This window comes from Schistocerca serialis, chromosome 4, assembly GCF_023864345.2.
Source record: "Schistocerca serialis cubense isolate TAMUIC-IGC-003099 chromosome 4, iqSchSeri2.2, whole genome shotgun sequence".
In the NCBI taxonomy this organism is placed as follows: Eukaryota; Metazoa; Arthropoda; class Insecta; order Orthoptera; family Acrididae; genus Schistocerca; species Schistocerca serialis.
Window position 1 is genome coordinate 137,305,788 of NC_064641.1, and position 17,798 is coordinate 137,323,585.

General features: G+C 38.4%; 1 protein-coding gene and 1 non-coding gene across 2 annotated transcripts in view; both read right to left on the minus strand.

Annotated features, from left to right (window-relative positions):
- The window catches only part of LOC126473272 (cell division cycle protein 27 homolog), a 226,379-nt gene that overhangs the window by 53,105 nt on the left and 155,476 nt on the right, over positions 1 to 17,798 (minus strand). Inside the window, exon 12 of the mRNA XM_050100226.1 lies at positions 16,542 to 16,659. Coding sequence (XP_049956183.1) covers positions 16,542 to 16,659 — 118 coding nt within the window. The remainder of the gene's footprint in view (positions 1 to 16,541; positions 16,660 to 17,798) is intronic.
- On the minus strand, positions 15,640 to 15,743 carry LOC126476744 (U6 spliceosomal RNA). Its single transcript, XR_007587204.1, has one exon. It is a non-coding gene; the product is annotated as a U6 spliceosomal RNA (small nuclear RNA).

A 17,798-nucleotide genomic window follows, 5' to 3' on the forward strand; every position in this document is an offset into this window, starting at 1 on the left:
CAAATTAATTGTCAGAAGCACTGGAAACATTAAACTACCATAGAACACATCAAAGTTAGAACACATGCAATTATTTACACGATTTTGGAACTATCAAGTTTATATTAAACTTTGCAACCAATGTGTTTTAGTTTTTGCGTGTGAATGAAGTGTGATGCCACAGATACAGAGCTTTGGGTGAACAAGCATTGTATCAGGACAGGTTATTAGTTTTCTTATTAAAAAAAAGGTCAGACCAAAATCCCCAAAGATCGTTTGAGGGCACTGGAACATTTTGTCAAAAATCATTACTGTCCCTGAAAAATCTGAATGAATGGAAATCCTATGGGTATGGCTCAGTCTTGTGCCATTCCTTGTGAACACATCAAGAAAGGATAGTTGTTTATTCTTCTGTAATTCCACAGTACACTTAATATTGGCATGCATACACTTTATTGAGACATTTCAGGAAGACAAAAAGTTATTTGTTGCCAAGACTCATAACAAAGGTGTCATCCATGTACCTATATCACACTGCAAGTTTTCAAGAAGCTGAGTTGAACACCTGCTTTTTGAACGGTTCCATCACAAAATAGGCAATAACAGTGCTTAGTGTACTTCAGACTGCTGTTTATTTAAATTTTCACTCTAGTCAAAGTAACTTCCATTACAGCCCTCTACTGGCACTGTATGTGATAACTGTGGGAACATTTTGTGAAATGGCAGACATTGTGGGAGTAGCCTAGTTCTTCCCAAACCATACCAGAATTCCATTGTAATGAAGATAAGATCCACAAAAATGCTTCTCTCTTGGCAGTGGTGGAGTTGCCATATAAATCATCAGAAAGCAGTCACACGGGATAAAACCAGGATTTCTCCGAGACCATGGAAGCATACAGTTTGTGCTATTACAACGCAGCCAGTGATGAAGAAAAACTTCATTAATCCATTCTCAAACTTTCCATATTAAATATGATAAAGCACTGCCTTCTTGAAAGATGACATTCTTTAATCCATTCAGTAAGTGAAGAAGGGACCAAGACTGTAGGGGTATACAGTGTGCATGCCTCGAAACCTCAGTCAACATGTTGAAGAGGTTATTCCAGCACTCACTGAAGGAACAACATTCAACCAACAGCAGATTTTGGTGCATGGTGGAAGGAACAATGGCAGTCATCTGAGGTTTGAGCTCACACTTGGACCATTTCAACAACTGGCAGAGATGTTTCAGAAGAGGAGTTTCGCTCATGGAGATTCAGTGAAACTCTCAATTTGCAGCATTGTCTTCATAAATAAACGGTTACCTCTGGTTCCGAGCTAAGTAGAAGGCTTGAAGCACATAATTGGAAGGTTCTGTGATAAGAAAGGCTGTGGCTTCCTGGTTTTATGCCACAGGGTTGAGAACTGTACGGTCGTCCTAAATGGGTCAACAGTGCACTACACGTTAGAGGCTGCTACACAAGTGGTTCACTGTGGATGAAGTGCACATAAACGGGAGTGTACTGTCCAACAAGATTGGAAAAATGTACAGGCTCTTTCAGTTTTTTGAGTTGCGTTGGAAGCTCAAAGCATAGATCAACAGATACATATCAGTTGCATGGTTTTGTTGTTGAATTACAGAACATTTGTTGTTTTTGATGACTTATTTGGAGACTGGAAAACCCCTATACAAGGTTCAACACATACCCTATAAATTTAGATCATTATATATAAGAACCCAAGTCGATGTACTACTTCATTTATAGAAAACACTGGATATAATTAGCACTATCACCTTGTAAACAAAATATGCACTCACAAAATGCTAGATCGGGTGTGCAAGGTAATTTAAGTCTTTTCAGTAAAGAGCCTGTCTGTTGTTTATGGGGAACCACTCTCAGAAACAAAACTAGTGTATGACATTTCATCCACTAGGAAACAAGAATTAGGGACAACACCCCATCAACAAAGAGTTCATTGCAGGCAGCACAAGCTCAGTTTGAGAAAGAAAATTGGCTGTGTACTTTTCAAGTGAACCCTCTTGCCCTCTGCCTTAAGGAGTTTAGAGAAAGCACAAAAAACCTAAATCTACATGGACAGAAAAGATTTAACCCACATTCCACCCAAATGTCAGTGAGGTGTCATAACACTTGATGAAATGGGAATGGGCCACTAATATTAACAACATATGGTGAGCCATATTTTAGGAAAAGTATTCCCAGAGCTGCATATAGCTTTGTACACGAGTTAAACAAGATATTTTACTCTTTCCCCTTTTTGCACTTCCTGTTTAAAAAATACTAAAAAGGGTAAATCACTTAATGAGACATTCAATAATCTCAAGATTTAGGTTGCGAAGCTTCCATGATGCCATGCACGACACATGTTTCACAGACGTATGGAGCAAGATTCAACTTAATGTAGTGTATGAGAAGCAGTATAACAACTTTTAACACCACACTACCAACAGGTATAGTATACAGCACAAGTCATTAACTATTGCCACATAGAATAACTCCGAAAGTATGATAGTAGCTGAAAAGTTTGTGGGACAAATCTTGCGTGGGACAATGGGGGCCATAATGTGAGGTTGGTTTTTTGTTGCTAGGTGGGGTCGCATCAAGAGATATTAAGGTCAACTTTGTTTTTTTAAATGGGATGCTATAGTTTGGTACTTATTTTCTGATAACGGCTATCGAGATGAATCCAATGATGTGTGACAGTAAGGTCTTTGAAGGTCAACGAAGGTCAAAAAGTTGGCATGAACATCCATTTACAGAAGGTGTTCGAAGTCATGACCATTGGTACCAATGCAGTGCTGCAATATTCTTCTCACGAACTGAGTGGTACCCCTTATCACACTGGCACTTATCGATGAACATGGTCTCTCGTGTATCGTGCAAATAGTAAATATTCGCCGAATACGGTGTATCCATCGAATGTGCCATTGACATGTAAACACCTTTTGACGGTTCTGCAATACAACACTCATAGGAACGATATGACTAGTATCATCGAAACAAGCGAATGTGAATGACGTATTCCTTCAAAGAACAAGTCGATATGCTTCTCATTTATGGAGAATGCCAATGAAATTTAGCAAGCTGAAAGATATCCCCAACGTACTCACCCTACATGTTGTACATTTAAATATGTGTATGATAAATTGAGAACAAATGGATCTTTAACACATCGGAAACATATCCGGCAAAGGTAAGTTACTTACGAAGAAACGGAAATTGGTACTCTCATCACTGTGGTTCGAGATCCTGGTGTTAGTTCGTGTCAAATTGCAAGGGAATCTGGCATGAGCCAGAGTAGTGTTGTTCGTGTTCTGCACCGCCATAAATATCATCCTTACCATATAAGTCTCCACCATGAATCAACTGGTACAGATGGTATGCGTTGCATCGAATTCTGCTGATGGGCTCAACTTCAGATTCTGAGGGATGACACATTTATTTATTTTATTTTATTTACTGACAAGGCTACATTCACGAATCATGGAAATGTTAATTTGCATAACATGCATGAAAATCCATGTTGGCTGTGGCAAGTTACACACCACAAACCGTTGTCGATAAATGATGGTGTGGGATCCTGGAGGACAGAATTATAAGCCTCTATTTCATCAAAGGAAATCTTAATGGTAGGAAGTGCACCACATTCCTGTGAGAAACACTAGGTCTGTTATTGGACGAAATACCTTTAGAAACAAGGAAAGGAATTTGGTATCAACACAATGGGTATCCAGCACATTTTTCGCTGATGGCTAGAAATGAGTTGCAGAGAGAATTCGCAAATCGTTAGATTGGAAACTGAAGAGATGTGTTGTGGCCGGCTCGTTCGCCAGACTTGACGTCTCTGGATTTTTTCTTGTGGGGATTCGTAAGACATTGTTTATAGAGACATTCCAACTATGCGAGAGATAATTGTCAGAGCATGTGCTTCGATAAGTGCCAATGCGATAAGGTTCAAATGGCTCAGAGCACTATGGGACTTAACTTCTAAGGTCATCATTCACTTAGAACTACTTAAACCTAACTATCCTAAGGACATCACACACATCCATGCCTGAGGCAGGAGTCGAACCTGCGACCGTAGCAGTCGCGCGGTTCCAGACTGTAGCGCCTAGAACCACTCGGCCACCCCGGCAGGCCAATGCGATAAGGAATACCACTCAATCCATGATAAGAAGATTGCAGCACTTCATTGATACCAATGGTCATCACTTCGAACACCTTATGTAAATGAACATTCATGCCACATTTTTGACGTTCGTTGATCTTCAAAGACCCTACTCTTACACATCATTGGATTCGTCTCGATAGCCACTATCATAAAATAAGTACCAACTTATAGCATCAAAAAAGTTTCATATTATGGTCCCGGTTGTCCCACACAACATTTGTCCCACAAACTTTTCAGCTACTATCATACTTTCGGAGTTATTCTTGGTGGCAATAGTTAGTGACCCACCCTGTGTATAGTCACATATTAGGTGAAGTTTGAGCTATCAAAGGAGAGAAGGAATGATAGTTCTAAGAACATATTGTATACAACAGCATTTTGCAATGTGTTAAAACTGAGGGGATCGGAACAACAGCCACAAGCAACACTTCACAATGTTATTTCCTTAACCCCGAGCGGGTGTGCCGTTTTTCTTAACACGAGCGGGCGCACGGCGCACTTTGTACACATGTATAGAATAGCTTCATTTCTGTTGATAAGGTGAGTCATGTATGATCAAAATCAGTTTAATCTTAGTTTATTTAAACAACCAGAAAATTAACTTACATAATATGCGCTACACCACTGTGCCACTGTGTTATTAAACAATAATGAAATAAATTTTCAGTACAACACCCTGTTGCCAAGGGCAGGTGTTATAGAGAGAGAGTAATGACCCATTCAAAGCATTAAGTAGTGCAGTGGCATCAGATCCCATCCAGTTGCTTTTAGATCACTAATTACCTCATAGCCAATTGTCTGAATGTGGCATTAAGCTGCTAGTTCATGATCAGGGTCCCTTTTTTGGCCGTATGACACACTAATTACCATTGTGTTACCTGAAGCAATAATGAAGGAATATGTATAGATCTGCAATTGTAAAACAAAAATGGAATCGTGCAAAATCATTTTATATTTTGTTGGCGCACTTTATACACAGGCTTGATGTTTAAACTTTCAAATGGAATTACACGTACCCGTCTTGCGAGCAGAAGTTACAAGACAAATGGAATTACACGTACCCATCTTGCAAACAGAAGAGCAGAAGTTACAAGACTAACATATTACGAAAGATTTTCCTAACAGACACCTTTTATCTCATTATTTTACTCAGAGTATAACTGTCTGAAAGAAAATGTTGCGTTTGTGGCAATTCTACCATTTTTGAAACAGAGATGGTGATTAGTATATCGTTTGGACAAGGAGAATTTATTGCAAACAGTTGTGAGGAATAAGCACTACATCTCAGCACTGTACTCAGAATGAATCAAAGGTCCGCTGAGTGAATTATGCAGAAAAATAATTTCCATCACTGTTGCATGTATAAGGAGCAAGCATAACTGCTATGAGACTGAAAACATGAGTCTGAATTGCGCTACATCGCCATAAGTCAATAGATAAAAGATCAGAATTTTTTAAGACAGCATCCCTTTTCATCAATTCTAATTTCCTTGGATTGCCAGGCATTGCTCTTAGTTAAAGTATCTGAATAATGGGCTACAAAATTTAATTATATGGATGCATTTAGAATATTTCCCATACAAATTCATTTAATGACAGTCAACGTTTTTGGAGCTGCCAATATCGACTGTTGTTTTTCAAACAGACAGTAATTAAAGCTGCCGTTGGAATGCCGGTAAGGCTCTATGTAGTAGAGGCTTTGGGGGAGGGGGCATCATGGTTTCTACAGAGTAGAGGTCTTGTGGGTCTCTTATAGGCTGTCACTTCAGCCTAGCTGTCCTACATGTCAACGTCATATATACAAGTTGTGATTAAAATGTAACAGGAACTTTTGTTTTTCTTAAAGGAACTTTATTCATTCATGAACATCAACTTTGTACCCTTCAAAGCAACCCCCTCACGCTAGTGCTTTTTCTTGTCTTGGAAGCAGTTCTGGAACACACTGTTTGTTATGGTGTTCAGCTCCTTTAGTGCTTTTGTTTTTACCTCAACAATGGTGGCAAAATGACGTCCTTCTGTGATTCTCTCCAGCCTTAAGAATAGAAAGAAGTCTCAGGAGGCCATGTTTGGTGAATACGGTGGCTAAGGCAACATAATAGTTAGGTTTTTTGCCAAAAAAAAATCATCAAGGTTTGAGCGGGTGCATCTTCTGACAGCTTCACGCAAACGCCGCGTAACTTCCAAGTAGAATTCCTTACTGACTACACGACCTTATAGCATGGTGCGCTATCCAACTACAATTGAAGAAAACAATGAGAAGAACCTTCACATGTGATCAAACTTGACGAATTTTTTTCGGTCTTCGCTCTTCAAGCAGTTTATATTGGGACTATTGGGTCTTGATTTCAACGTCATCCCTGTATATTCAGGTTTCATCTCCTGTTATCTTTAGAAGTTCTGGATTGTTGTTGACTTCATTCATTCAGTAGTTGCTGAGCGATGTCCTATGTGAGGTCATTCTAGGTTGAAATTCACAATTTCGGAACAAACTTTGCTGCTACACATTTCATGCCCAAAACATCTGAAAAAATTGTTTGGGATGAGCCAAGAAATATGCTGACATATTCATTGGTTTTTGATCAAACCTCTGGAGACGCCCCATTGGGTTTTGCTGAAGCCCATATTTCCTGGGTTTTGTGCATAGTTTATCATATAAATTACATTCTATAAATAATACTGTTTCAAAGCACTAGCACACTGATGGTCTCTCGAAAATACATCATTATTGGTACAATTTGTTGTAATAAATTAATGAGAAATGTCCTATTGTTTTTTTTATTTTCATATTATCACTTCCATTAAAAAATTAAATTTCTTTTATGCAACTGGTTGCTGATTATCTTGATAAATCCAACTACCATTGCAGGAGTTACGTACGATACTAAATGTCAGTTACTTATACTTACACTGGAGATTACAGCATCATACATTCTAAGACAGCAAAGCTCACAATATAACATTAGTGTAGTGTATATAGCGGCAGACTGTGGAGTTATTAAGTTGAAGTTCATGGTTTCACATCCTGCTGTCTTCAATTTTTTTTAATTCATTGCCACAAAACACTGTAACTTAATTTACAGAAATTGCTTGACCTGTGCATAGACATCAGAGCCACATACCTTTGGAAACCAATCAAGGCCTTATTAAATCTAAGACAAGCAGAATTGCTCTTGTATTGCATTCCACAAGTGGACCAACAAGCTATTAAACAGGTTACTGTAATGTTTTGGCTAACTCGTGGAAAAACTGAACAAACGGAGTGTGTAGCAGAAAATTTTTTTCCTTTGAGCTGGTGGTTAGTTCCAGAAATGAAATCCATATTAGTCTTTTCTTCCTTATCATTCAATAAATGTCTGAAGCTCCAAAACATCATTCCTCATGCTTCGTAAATAAATATTAAAAAACACTTTTTTAAAAAAATTTCTAATGCAGTAGTTAGTAACACACTGACTTCTGCGAGGCCTCCTGTGGACACAGCAGAGGTTCAGACTTCTACATCTACATCTACATTGATACTCCGCAAGCCACCCAACGGTGTGTGGCGGAGGGCACTTTACATGCCACTGTCATTACCTCCCTTTCCTGTTCCAGTCGCGTATGGTCCACGGGAAGAACGACTGTCTGAAAGCCTCCGTGCGCGCTCTAATATCTCTAATTTTACATTCGTGATCTCCTCGGGAGGTATAAGTAGGGGGAAGCAATATATTCGATACCTCATCCAGAAACGCACCCTCTCGAAACCTGGCGAGCAAGCTACACCGCGATGCAGAGCGCCTCTCTTGCAGAGTCTGCCACTTGAGTTTATTAAACATCTCCGTAACGCTATCACGGTTACCAAATAACCCGGTGACGAAACGCGCCGCTCTTCTTTGGATCTTCTCTATCTCCTCCGTCAACCCGACCTGGTACGGATCCCACACTGATGAGCAATACTCAAGTATAGGTCGAACGAGTGTTTTGTAAGCCACCTCCTTTGTTGATGGACTACATTTTCTAAGCACTCTCCCAATGAATCTCAACCTGGTACCCGCCTTACCAACAATTAATTTTATATGATCATTCCACTTCAAATCGTTCCGCACGCATACTCCCAGATATTTTACAGAAGTAACTGCTACCAGTGTTTGTTCCGCTATCATATAATCATACAATAAAGGATCCTTCTTTCTATGTATTCGCAATACATTACATTTGTCTATGTTAAGGGCCAGTTGCCACTCCCTGCACCAAGTGCCTATCTGCTGCAGATCTTCCTGCATTTCGCTACAATTTTCTAATGCTGCAACTTCTCTGTATACTACAGCATCATCCGCGAAAAGCCGCATGGAACTTCCGACACTATCTACTAAGTCATTTATATATATTGTGAAAAGCAATGGTCCCATAACACTCCCCTGTGGCACGCCAGAGGTTACTTTAACGTCTGTAGACGTCTCTTCATTGATAACAACATGCTGTGTTCTGTTTGCTAAAAACTCTTCAATCCAGCCACACAGCTGGTCTGATATTCCGTAGGCTCTTACTTTGTTTATCAGGCGACAGTGCGGAACTGTATCGAACGCCTTCCGGAAGTCAAGAAAAATAGCATCTACCTGGGAGCCTGTATCTAATATTTTCTGGGTCTCATGAACAAATAAGGCGAGTTGGGTCTCACACGATCGCTGTTTCCGGAATCCATGTTGATTCCTACATAGTAGATTCTGAGTTTCCAGAAATGACATGATACGCGAGCAAAAAACATGTTCTAAAATTCTACAAGAGATCGACGTAAGAGATATAGGTCTATAGTTTTGCGCATCTGCTCGACGACCCTTCTTGAAGACTGGGACTATCTGTGCTCTTTTCCAATCATTTGGAACCCTCCGTTCCTCTAGAGACTTGCGGTACACGGCTATTAGAAGGGGGGCAAGTTCTTTCGCGTACTCTGTGTAGAATCGAATTGGTATCCCGTCAGGTCCAGTGGACTTTCCTCTATTGAGTGATTCCAGTTGCTTTTCTATTCCTTGGACACTTATTTCGATGTCAGCCATTTTTTCGTTTGTGCGAGGATTTAGAGAAGGAACTGCAGTGTGGTCTTGCTCTGTGACACAGCTTTGGAAAAAGGTGTTTAGTATTTCAGCTTTACGCGTGTCATCCTCTTTTTCAATGCCATCATCATCCCGTAGTGTCTGGATATGCTGTTTCGATCCACTTACTGATTTAACGTAAGACCAGAACTTCCTAGGATTTTCTGTCAAGTCGGTACATAGAATTTTACTTTCGAATTCAATGAACGCTTCACGCATAGCCCTCCTTACGCTAACTTTGACATCGTTTAGCTTCTGTTTGTCTGAGAGGTTTTGGCTGCGTTTAAACTTGGAGTGGAGCTCTCTTTGCTTTCGCAGTAGTTTCCTAACTTTGTTGTTGTACCACGGTGGGTTTTTCCCGTCCCTCACAGTTTTACTCGGCATTTACCTGTCTAAAACGCATTTTACGATTGCCTTGAACTTTTTCCATAAACACTCAACATTGTCAGTGTCGGAACAGAAATTTTCGTTTTGATCTGTTAGGTAGTCTGAAATCTGCCTTCTATTACTCTTGCTAAACAGATAAACCTTCCTCCCTTTTTTTATATTCCTATTACAGCTTGATGCTGTATGCCCATGCATTCCACTCTATTTAGTACTGTATATCTTTTGATGGTGTGTAAAGTTGCAAAAAACAAAGCTCAAAACTTTGAACAAGATATTGTACCGAATTTCCTGTACATTGGCATCAATTCAATCATGAAATACAACGTAATGTACTGTATTTACCTGACCACTTATGTTTAACATATTTTGACTAATCAAAATTACAAACACTTTTAATGGCAAAGTATCTGCTAAAAAGTTAACATTATACCTATCCTAAATTTATGCCATTTACTGATTGTCTACATTTTGATAATATGAGGACAAATAAAATAAACAAAAATAAATGGTTTACATTAATTGGCGGACCATTTTCTTTTCCACGTATTTCACTTACTAAACCTATCATCTGTGGTATCACTGTTTTTGATCACCATCCTAACACCACAACTGAAGATATTATATCTTCATTGTCACAGATATTTGGCTGTTCATTCCAAATATTTTGTGATTTCTGAGGTTGTGGTTACTGTGGAACCTGAGAACACAACTGATTTTATCTGAATACATATAGGATTTCACTTCTATATTGACATGAGAATGTTACAATGTCTCTTGCTCACAAACACGTCATCTAAAGTGTGCTCTTTTGTTGGCTACGCATAACCAGCAGCTGACTCACCCCCTTTCGTTCCCATCGTACATCACGGTGAGTGTCAACAACATTACAGCACCACTGACGACTATAGAGACGTTTACTGTCTCCTGCAAAAATGAACACTGTTGTTGAGTATTTGAAAATCAGTTCAATTCAGACTACAAACTTATTCAGGGACACTGCAGTTTAGACATGGGAGATGTTCCTAAAAACCCTGGTTGGCAACATGACATAATTTGCTACCCACTCACTACTCTTCTCCCTACACTCATATAGTTGTCAGCCAAGCTTGTATCACTGTTCCACCTCCAACCCTTCTGTACTGCTGTGCTCGAGCAACAATGAAACACGAACTGCAATATCTTCTCTGGTGCAATATTAAATGGAAACACTGAGTAAACAGTGCAGAAATCCCAAAAATTTTCAAATCTTTTTGGACTATAAGTGTGAAGAAGAACCATTTTGCAAACTGCATGTGTCTTACAGGGGAAACTGTCACAAAAATTTTCTTGTGTGTTACACTCAAGAGACCTCTAGATATGAGAGCATACATTCCATGGTTTAGAAGCCACTGTGAGAGCTGCAAGAGGAAGGAAATGAGAGTAATTTCAAAAGAAACTTGAATGAAAACAAGATAGGCACTGACTTTCCAGTCCATAGTGTACGTAACAGCTCACAGCTTGGAACTGGTATCTTCTCATTGGATATGAAAACATATCACATGTACACAATACAGACATGGGCCCTAAAAGATCTCTACGAGTTTGTTGATACAAACTACCAACAACTCCTGTGTCATATTCAGACCAGATGGTTAACCTGCACATAACAATGGCAACTCTGCACAATGTTCCTAGTTTTTGACGACTTACTTCCAATCCATGAACAGAAAATTAGTGCTGCCCTTGAACATAAGTTATCTGTACCTTGTCTTATCTTCCTTTCCTCAATTGTGCATGTAGGAGGTCAGTTCAAAAAATGCCAGACCATTCATAATTCTGAAAAGCATTAGACATGGTACCCCAATGTAAGCTGTTAACGAAGGTACGAGCAAACGGAATATGCTCCCAGACATGTGAATGGCTCGGAGACTTCTTAAGTAATAGAACCCAGTATGTTTCCCTCAACAGCGAGTGTTCAGCGGAGACAGAGGTAACATCAGGGGTGCCCCAGAGAAGTGTGATACGACTGTTGCTGTTTTATATGTACATAAATGATCAGGCATACAGCGTGGGCAGCTATCCCACAGCCGTTCACTGATAATGCTGTGGTCTACAGGAAGGTGTTGAAGATCAGTGACTGTAGGATCATACAAGATGACATGACAATATTTCAAGTTGGTGTGATGAATTGCAGCTGGCTCTAAATGTAGAAAAATGTTAGTTAATGTGGATGAGTAGGAAAAACAAACCCACAATGTTCAGATACAGCATTAGTAGTGTCCTGCTTGACACAGCTGCGCAGTTTAAATATCTGAGGGTAATGTAGAGAAGAAGAGAAATGGAATGAGCATGTGAGGATTGTAGCAGGGAAGGCGAAAGGTCAACTTCAGTTTATTGGGAGAACTTTAGGAAAGTCTGATTCACCTGTAAAAGGAGACCGCATACAGGATTCTAGCGCAACCTATTCTTGAGTACTGCTTGAGTGTGTGGCATCCACACCAGGTCAGATTGAAAGAAGACATCGAAGCAGTTCAAAGGAGAGCTGCTACATTTGTTACTGGTAGGTTTGATACGCACGAAGTGTTACGGATATGCTTCAGGAACTCAAGTGAGAATCCCTGGAGGGAAGAATACATTTATTTTGGAGAATACTACTGTGTAAGTTTAGAGAACTAGAATTTGAAGCTGACTGCTGAACAGTCCTACTGCTATCAAGAAACATTTTGCTTAGGGATCATGAAGATAAGATACGAGAAATTAGGGCTCATATGGAGGCATATATATAGTAATTTTTCCCTCACGCTGTCTGCGAATGGAATAGGAAAGGAAATGACTAGTAGTGGTACAATGCACCCTCTGCCATGCACCGAGTGATGGCTTGTGGAGTATGGATGTAGATGTTATTTCATTCTAGTGGTTTGTTGGAGCAAAATACAGTTGGCAACCCTCCATATGACTGTTTTTATTGTGTAGCTGGAAGTTTCATTGTTGTACATCTGTTTGTCACTGTTCAGCGCTGTATTGAATAGAACACCGTGTTGCTCGGTTTGTGAATTTCGATACGACAGAGTCAGAGGAGTGACGAGTCTGCATTAAATTCTGTGTGAAACTCAAGAAAACATTTACACGGACACGCCAAATGATGCAGGAAGCCTACAGTGATGAGCTCTTAAGCTGTACTTGGTGTTATGAATGGTTCACATGGTTTAACAAATGGCCAGACAGAAGTTAAAAGAGGACCCTCATTCAGGATGCCCTTTGGCATCTACCAATGATGCTTATGCCAGGAGCAACAATAAAACTGTGCATGCCAATCGAAGCGACTGTCAAAGAGATTGCAAAAGAATGTAACATGAAATCCTGGCAGAGAAGCTTGAAATACATCGTGTTGCCGCCACGTTCATCGCACAGCTCATGAGTCAAGACTGGAATGACCTCTGCCTCGCAATGTGTAAAGAGCTTTTGGATCGTGCAAATAAAAACGAGATGTTCCTCAAGACAATCATAACTGGTGATGGGACGTAAGTCTATGGTTCTGATGTTGAAACCAAGGTTCAATCTTCACAATGGGTCAGGGAAGGTTCTCCAAGATCAAAAAAAGCTCGTCTGGCCAGGTCAAATGTCCAGGCCATGCTGATAGTTTTCTTTGACTTTGAAGGATTAGTTCATAATGAATTCGTTCCACAGAGATAAACTGTTAATCGATGGTACTATCTGGATGTGTTGCGAAGCCTGCGAGAAAATGTGAGAAGGAAATGGCCAGAAATGTGGCGAGACAATTCATGGCTCCTGCAACATGATAACATACCTGCACATTCATCCCTGTTGGTGTGTAACAAGTGCACAAAACCTGAAATCACTGTACTGCCTCATGCTACATACTCCCCAGACGTGGCCCCTGAGGACTTTTTTTCTTTTTTTTTCCAAACCTGAAAACCCCATTGAAAGGATGAATATTTGCAATCATAGACAAGTTAAAAGAAAATTCAGGAACTGTTATTCGGGCAATCCAGTAACGTGTATGTCAAGACTGCTTCCAAAAGTGGAAACAGCGTTGGAAGCAGCATATCAATTGTGACGAAGAGTATTTCGAAGGGGACCATGCACAATAAGTAAACTGTAAGTGCAGAAAACATTAGTGGAAAAAGTTCCATAATTTTTTGAACAGACCTCGCATTCACTTTTAATTTTAAAAGAAAAAATTTTTGTTGCTAAGTGCAAAAAATGCTTAATTGCTCTCGCTTCATAGAAAGTGAGACTGGAAAATAAATTTATTTCGCAGAAAGTTAAATTAGCTCTAAATGTAGTTTCAGCTATTGATTATCACAAGAAACTTATTATGGAAAGTATGCTGTTCTTTAATGAAAATCGTGCACAGTGTTTGGAGAAACTGATGGGCCAAATGGAAAAAAATTAAATGTTTCCAATGGTCAAATTTTGAGAAGGAAACTAGGATGTGTACAATATTTATATTCTAATAATTGCTGTCAACTAATTGATTAATTCTTAAATCTTAATGCTATGTGAAAGGCTGTGCCAATAATACATCTAGTACCGATGAACATCCTCATTAGATAAGCTACGGTCAAACATTCTTTCAAGGCTGCTCGAATATTGGTAATTTACAAAGGGGTGTAACTGATCAACTCTCTCAAATTCTCTTCATACTTCTAGTATTTGAAGGTCAGATTCCAGACTTGCATTATGATACAACTCTCATACAAAATCTAACAAGCACCTTTGATGGACAGAGGGTTTCCTAGTGCTGGTAAGTAGAAAACTGCAATTTTTTAACGAATTCGTCAATACATCACTGCATAGCATATTTGGATGCGGTTGTAATGCCATAAGTTTTAATCTCGTAAGTAGAGTCCTTTTTCAAATTCTATATTCACTAATGAATGGAAATGTTAATATTATCAAAAAATGTTAAATCATAATTTTTAATTAAAGTAACATGTAAACTTTTTCAATTACTATTTGCACGAAAATTCTAGCACTCACAAAAATTTAAATTTGGTAAAAAAATGCGAAATGTCAAATACACAATAAAATACTGTTTTTCATTTCTAGACACTAAACACCATTATTAATGTATAAAACTTTTTTCATTTATCAGTAAGGCATTTTATTTTTATTTTAATAGAACCAGTTAACTAAAAGTAAGATGTTATTTTTATTAAAAAATAGCTATTCCCAGCTACTCATTGCTGTGGCTCAGTCTGGTTAAATTGAAAAGAGAAAGCACATGTTCCTAATAAGTATGGGAATTCAACACACATGGTAATATTTTTTAAACTTCTGTCTCTGTCTGTCTCCACCTCCCCTCTCTTTGTCCAGCTCCTCCTCCTTCCCCGTCTCTCCATCCATTGCCTCTTCCCCCCTCTCTGTCTATCTCCTCCTATATCTTGCAAATGTTCATTAGAGTACTGTCTAAAAATATGAAGTAAATCAGTCACGAACTTTTGAGATTTTTTGTAATAACATTTCCCCCTTATATATATTACATTTTAATTTATATATTACATTATTTTTAAAAAGTAAGTATATATACTTGAATGCAACATTGAGTCAAAGTTTGCCGGCCGATGTGGCTGAGCAGTTCTAGGCACTTCAGTCTGGAACTGCGCAACCGCTATGGTTGCAGGTTCGAATCCTGCCCCAGGCATGGATGTGTGTGTGTCCTTAGGTTAGTTAGGTTTAAGTAGTTCTAAGTTCTAGGGGACTCTTGACAGATGTTAAGTCCCATGGTGCTCAGAGCCATTTGAACCATTTTGAGTCAAAGTTTCAAAGCAATCGATGAAGAACTTTCGGAGTTTTATGATTTTGAACAAATGAACAATTACATATTTATATAAATTAGCAATATATCCTTTTTCATATTATAATTCAATATTTGTTAGTTAATATTGTATTGTTAATGCATTTGGAATTAAAAAAGAAACACAGCAACTGGTGAGATTCGAAACAGTGATTATAGGATTACAGAATAAGTAGACCATTACGCTATACACTTATTTTTTCCTTCATATTCTTTTTATTTAATCTTTTTTATTCTTTCATTTTTTAACACTTCACAATTTTGTATCGCATTTATGTGCAAGGCCCATGCTAATATTCTCTGTATGATTCCAATTTTAGTTCACGTACCAACAAAGTGACTACAAGCACTTAGCTACTGACGACTATGTCTTTCCTTACAAATGTTTGTACTTAACAGCAGTCAGAAATTTTCTTATCTTCAAAAACAAATTTTCTGAGTGTTTCAGAGTTGTGTCATACTGCTTTAGGAAGTTTTGTCCAGGTACTGACCTAACTTTCATTATTTCATTTAAGCAGTTTTATTTTACTTAATTAATACTCCTTTTATGCTGTATACATGATTCACAATTAAGATATACACCACGCCAAATAGTACTAAATTTTTTCACTACATAGTATAGCATCTGTCATTGTATTAAAAAGTCAGACTATTTTCCCCTTCTTTCTCTATCTTAAAATATCTAAATATCTTCCCTAATGACATATCCCACCACACAGATCTTGGCATGACAAAATATTAAAAAAGAATTTAATTTGAAGGTGATGTAGATAGAAAACAATAGGTAACCCCACAACAAGCTTTCTTCTTGATTATTCTTCTGTCAAAAACACCCGCCCTATCTTTTAAGTGTAGTTGCATACTGCAAGGAAATCATACTGCCAGGTCTTTCTCAAATGTAGAAGTTAAGTACAGTACCAGAAAAAAAACCTAACTGATATGGGTTTCAAATTGAGATCACAGATTAAAATGATGCTTAAGGGTCAAAACAAGTTCATTCCTAGAATTATTTCTACTGCACAAAACTTAATAAATTATTGTTTAATCTTTACAGAACATTCAATACAGTGAAAAGTCAAGTTGAAAATTAAGCTGTGTTTGAACAATAGGAAGATAAATGTGTGAAACAACATACATACCACTCCTATATGACACAGCAGAACAGAGCTCTGATGGTGAATAGCAAGAGCTCTTTTGAAATGAAGTTCCGCAAGCAAAAATCGCTCCTGCTTTAAAAATATAGTTCCAATTCCATACCTTTGAAAAACAGAAAGCAAGTAATGTTTTAGACACACATAGTTCACATGTGTCTCCAATTAGATGTTAACAATAGAAATCTTAAGAAAATGTTTGTGCTTCTATTGCAAGCCCTTTTATTTTTCATGTCACAAAATGACAGCAACATCAAATACAAATTAAAATATTCTTGTTTCATGGCACACAATTTAAGAAACGAATATCTTGAAGATTTCAACTATGAGTCATAAAAACTTCTTGTTACAGCATCACCAGATAAATACAATACCCTGGAACTCAAAACACTAATGGTGCCTGACAAGATACATGCTTTGGGCAGTTTTGAAGATTCTATCACTAGTGTAGCACTTATCAGTTCCTCTCCCTCAGCTGAAGGAATGAATGAAGAGTGGTGCATAGACACACTTAAAAGATAAGAGAACGTATCAACATTTGAGATCTGTCTCGGAAGACCAAAGATAAGTCCAGTGTATCACTCTCAGGGGCTTGTGCAAGAGAAGCTCTTTATTCAATGCCTCCTACTGGACTGATTCACCAAGTATGGAGTGATATGACCTGAATGCAGACCTAAAGGTGGCTTCCATGACTTCTGGTTTCAAGGACCCATGAAAACTGTGGTTGGTCATTTATTCCACGCAAATGTGTAAGTGAATGCATCATCTCTACTTGGATAAGGATTTTAGAAAACTCACTGTAATAGCTTCTTCTCGCAACTCTGGTTGCAAAATGTTTATAACATACTGAAATAGATTTAGTGTAGCAACTGAATCAGACAATGTTCAGTCCAGATCACACTTACTAGGCAAACCACACGAGTATGAAAGGGAATAGAAAGGAACAAATTATTATGTCGAAAAGCTTAGAATTATCTTTCATGGTCGCTACCGTGGCTATTCTTGACAGAACCAAGACATTGAAATAAATGGGAAATTAAAAACATATTCTGTCTACTGTCCTTATAAGTATCATTTTGTTATGACAATATACACTTCAAAGTCACTGTATTTCTTTTGTATATGGCATCCCAATGCATCTCCCACAGGTTCAACAAAACATCACAATTAAAAGTTCTTACACAACAGAAAGCCCTGATGATGAAGCTGTGACACTGAAACACACACTGGCATAAGCTGTGACAC